This window comes from Bombina bombina, chromosome 3 (genome assembly GCF_027579735.1).
Source record: "Bombina bombina isolate aBomBom1 chromosome 3, aBomBom1.pri, whole genome shotgun sequence".
In the NCBI taxonomy this organism is placed as follows: domain Eukaryota; kingdom Metazoa; phylum Chordata; class Amphibia; order Anura; family Bombinatoridae; genus Bombina; species Bombina bombina.
This window is the reverse complement of record NC_069501.1, coordinates 1,082,508,772-1,082,513,760: the sequence shown is the minus strand read 5'-3', so window position 1 is coordinate 1,082,513,760 and position 4,989 is coordinate 1,082,508,772. Positions and strand designations below refer to the sequence as shown.

The window sequence follows — 4,989 nt, the reverse complement described above, 5'->3', positions numbered from 1 at the left end:
TTGCTGCGCACCAGGAAGAGGTGGGGTTTCCGCTCACTGTGTAGAAGCTGCGCACTTGGCAAGTGAAGTTAAAAAGTGAATCGTGTATAGAAGATTCCTGCACCCAAATTGCTATTTTATTCCTGCCATAATACTGTACTGCACTGAAACCACTACTGTACATAGAACTTTGGGGAACATATACTGTATACAGTACACGTACAGTACTGATTGTAACACGCTTGGCACACACTGTGTATAGAAGATTCCTGCACCCAAATTGCTATTTTATTCCTGCCATAATACTGCACTGTACCACTACTTGTACATAGAACTTTGGGGAACATATACTGTATACAGTACACGTACAGTACTGATTGTAACACGCTTGGCACCTAGAGCTGATAATGGCAGATAAAAAGAAATGCCGTAAATCTATTACCTTGGATATGAAGCTTAAAATTATTAGATTGTATGATGAAGGTGTAATTCAAGCTGAAATAGGCCGAAAGCTAGGCTTCACTAGGACCACAATTAACACAGTCATGAAGAACAGAGAAAAAATTGTTGCAGAAGTTAAAAGTGCTACACCTGTTAACACCACAACAATTCGAAAAAGGGATAGCATTGTTGCAGACATGGAGAGACTCCTAATACTTTGGATAGAAAATCAGACAACACGCCATGTTCCTGTAAACCAGGCAATTATACAAAGTAAAGCCTTAAGCTTATTCAATGACCTGAAGGCTAAGAAAGGTGAAGCAGCAAAGGATGCTGAATTTGTTGCAAGCCGTGGATGGTTTGATAGGTTTAAGAAGAGGTCTAATCTACATAACATCAAAGTACAAGGAGAGGCAGCTGCTGCAAATACTGAGGCTGCAGAAAGCTATCCAAGTGAATTTGCAAAAATTATTGAAGATGGAGGCTACTCCATGGATCAAATTTTTAATGTGGATGAGACTGGTCTATTCTGGAAGAAGATGCCTGCAAGAACCTTCATTGCAAGACAGGAAAAATCAATGCCAGGCTACAAGCCAGCTAAAGATAGAATAACCCTTCTGTTAGGTGGCAATGCTTCTGGTACCTTAAAGCTAAAGCCTTTGTTTATTTACCGTTTTCAAAATCCAAGAGCTTTGAAGAACTACGTTAAAACTAGACTTCCAGTGCATTGGAGGGCAAATAAAAAAGCATGGGTAACTGCAGCCCTTTTTGAGGATTGGTTTGACACCTGCTTTGTTCCAGAGGTGAAAGCTTATTGCAAAGACAATAATATCCCTTTCAAGATTTTGCTGCTTGTTGATAATGCTCCTGGACACCCTCGAACACTAGAAGAGCTCAACCCTAACATTAGAGTGGAATTCCTACCACCAAATACCACTTCATTACTGCAGCCCATGGATCAATGTGTCATAGCTGCCTTCAAGTTAAACTACTTAAAAAGAACATTCAGTAAGTGTATTGCAGCAATAGACAAAGAAGAAGGTGCAGGGCAAGAAGTCCTATCGAAATTCTGGAAAAGCTACAACATCTTGGATTGCATTAAAACTGTAAGAGATGCTTGGAATGACATAAAGGATACCACAATGAAAAGGGCCTGGAAAAAATTATGCCCACAGTTAGCTGATGATTCTGAAGGCGTTGATGATTCTGTAGCTAATGTTACTGAAAATATTGTAGAGATGGCAAGGCAGTTAGAGCTGGAAGTAGAGCCAGAAGATGTTGCTGAACTGCTTGCATCCCATACTGAGCCCCTCAGCAATGAAGATCTTCTAGAACTTGAAGAGGAGAGAGAAGAAGAAGAAGATGTGCAAAATGGGGTTGAGAACATTGAACAGCCTGAAGGCTTAACTTCAAAAATTCTCTTTCAAGCTTTCCGTCATCTTGATAGCGCCATGGCTCTTTTTGAAAAGCATGATAGGGACTTTGAAAGAAGCTTCACAGTCAATGGTAACATTTCAGGGGCTTATTCCTGTTACAAAGAAATCTACAGAGAAAAGAAGAAAGCTACACTTCAAACCTCCATAGAGACTTACTTTTCTAAAAGTCCATCAGCACGCAGATCATCATCATCGACAGACAGTCATTTGGATACCAGATCATCAACTGGCAGTCCATTTCCAGCTCTGGCATCACCACCCAGTCCTGCTCCTTCTCTTATTGCTACTTGTAGTACACCCAATTCGCCAGCAAGAAAGCGTCTCGCCTTTGAAGAGTTGACTTGTGAAACAGAAGATACCAGTATGACTTCATCCTTACTAGAATAAATGCTCATAGCTGATCCTAAGCTTAGAAAATGTTGTGTTTACAGTATTTTGCAATACAGTACAGTAAATATGTTCTCTTGTCCTAAGCTGATCCTAAGCTTAGAAAATGTTGTGTTTATTTTGCAATACTGTACAGTACAGTAAATATGTTCTCTTACCCTAAGCTGATCCTAAGCTTAGAAAATGTTGTGTTTATTTTGCAAAACTGTACAGTACAGTAATTATGTTCTCTTGTCCTAAGCTGACCCTAAGCTTAGAAAATGTCTTTATTTTTCAATACAGTACAGTAAATACTGTATGTTCTGTTGCCCTAAGCTGATCCTAAGCTTAGAATTTTTTTTGTTTATTTTGCAATAAATATTTTCTTTTGGCCTAACCTTATAGTATTGTGTTTATTTTAGTTATAAATGTATTATTTATATCAGTTATGCCTATAAATGACTATTATAATGAAGTACAAGCATTGAGAAGTGAAAAAAAAGTATTGCTTCACTTTAAGTACATTTTCGTTTTACATACATGCTCTGGTCCCATTGTGTACGTAAATGTGGGGTATGCCTGTAATTATTTTTAATATTTCGGGAATGTTCCGACCATCTCACGCTCAAGCGTCTACAGGTTCGTCCTATGTATTGATACCCACAAACACAGGATAACATATATATTATATAATTGGATGCACAGGTCATTCGACTACTCATTCTAAATGTTTTGGAGGTGACATTAGATTGGAATGTGTTGACATTATTGGTTATATGGTCACACATCTTACATTTTTTGTTGTTACATTTAAAACTAACTTTTCTTAATGGTTTACATGTAATGTTTTTATTTATAAAGTTATTTACACTTTCCCATTTGTTTTAGTTTTATTTGTCATAAGGTTAAGCTTATTTTTAACTATTTCACTGGGTGCCAAAATCCTTTTTAAATTTGGCGCCTTTTTGAACACAACTGTTGGTTTTGTGTCTAATAATTGGCCCAATATTGGATCCTTCATGAGAATTTTCCAATGTTTGTTAATACTCTGTTTAATCATATTATAATTGCAGTTGTATTCTGTAATGAACATGACCTGATTCTTAGTGCTCTCCTCAGATAGATTATGGTTTCGCTTTTAATGAAAATATAGATTTCTATCATTATTTTTAGCTCTCTCATACCCACTATTAATGATATGTTCAGGGTACCTTTTCTCTCTGAATCTTTTTTTAAGGATTTTACTCTGTGACTCGTAGTTTAATAAACTACTACAGTTTCTACGGACACGCTTAAATTGCCCATAAGGCACATTTGTCTTCCATGGAAGATGATGATTGCTCCTAAAGTCAAGGTAACTATTACAGTCGACTTGCTTGAAATGAGTACTAGTGATAATCCTATCATTATAAAAGCGTAGATTAAATCCAAAAATACCACATTGTTACTATCTATTGGGCTGGTAAACTTCAAACCTCTATTGTTATTGTTAAGATGTTTAACAAAATTGTCAGCTGATAGTTTGTCACCTTTCCAGACGACGACGACGTTGCTGATTTTAAGGACATTTTAATAAAGAGTGGATCTCCTCCTTATCCTCAAATATCACACACTAATTTCGAGTGTCTATAGTGTTTTGGGTTTCCTGCCTTTCGTCACTACAGAATACTCTGTCTCTTCCGTAAAGATTGGAGTAAGGTGTGTGTGTCTATTGGACCCTGATTGGCCAGACGAACCACGTGATTGCCGGAGGTTTGCTGTTCGCCAGTGTTTGGTCTTCCGGGCGACTGTGTGGTCCCGGTCTGCATAATCAGACACATTGTAGTGCCGCTTCGTTTGTAAGAACAACACAAAACCCTGACAAAAGCTCTCTGGTAGGCAGTGCCACCCTTGATCAGTGTCATGATCCCAAGACTCTATAGTTACTTGTTGTCCTTTATTGCAGAAAAATGCTTCTAAGAGAATATGAAGATATCTAGCAAACATCACATCATAATCATTGTCAGAATATGATAAACAAAGAAATGAAGCACCCTATGTATGAGAAACAAAATAATATGATTGGAAATTATTTTTACTAAGAAGACTAAGAAGGAGAAATACTTGACTGTAAACGGGTTCCAACTTCCGGTAATGCCATTATACATAGAATTCAGATCCAACATATCCAAATTGCCTTCAACATTAAGCCAATTGATATTTTGACATAATATGTGTTGTAAGATGCCACCTTAGTTATTACAATTCCAACATTACACACAGTACAACATCTTTTTTTGTCATAGAGAAAATGTATCTCATAACTGGGATGGAATTTAAATTCCCATATCTTGATCCCATGGCACCAGCTACCAGGGACTATTATCACTAATATCTCATAAAAGGACAAAATTAAATGTAAGTAGTTTTAACAATGGATCTACTGACTTCCTTTCACAGTTAGTTTGGTGTCTGAGGTGGACCAGAAAGCGGGTAAAATGATGCTGCATACCCAATACTAAGCTGATAAATTTAGCTGCATGATAATGTACATATAAATCCTTAATTCGAAGAATCTCACTCAGGGAGATGCAATGAGTTTTATGAGAAGGGCAGATAGAAAGAGCAGAAAAGACATAGTGCAGGTGTATAATTAGTGAAGATTACCTGTTATATACAGTATATGCAATGAGCAATAATGTAGAGCATAGGGTGCGTGTGGCCCTGTTATATAAGGAGAGACTAAGCAAAGAAGATTTTCCAGCTTCTGTTCTAAGCTCAGTTGAGT

The 4,989-nt window shown here is 37.3% G+C and overlaps 1 protein-coding gene across 1 annotated transcript; it reads left to right on the top strand.

The window, feature by feature from the left end:
- Positions 1 to 386: 386 nt before the first annotated feature.
- Positions 387 to 2,243, top strand: LOC128652624 (tigger transposable element-derived protein 1-like). The gene is made up of 3 exons (XM_053705556.1): positions 387 to 1,172; positions 1,263 to 1,708; positions 1,868 to 2,243. The coding sequence occupies exons 1-3, from the start codon at positions 387 to 389 to the stop codon at positions 2,241 to 2,243; spliced, it is 1,608 nt and encodes a 535-aa protein (XP_053561531.1).
- The last annotated feature ends 2,746 nt before the right edge of the window (positions 2,244 to 4,989 follow it).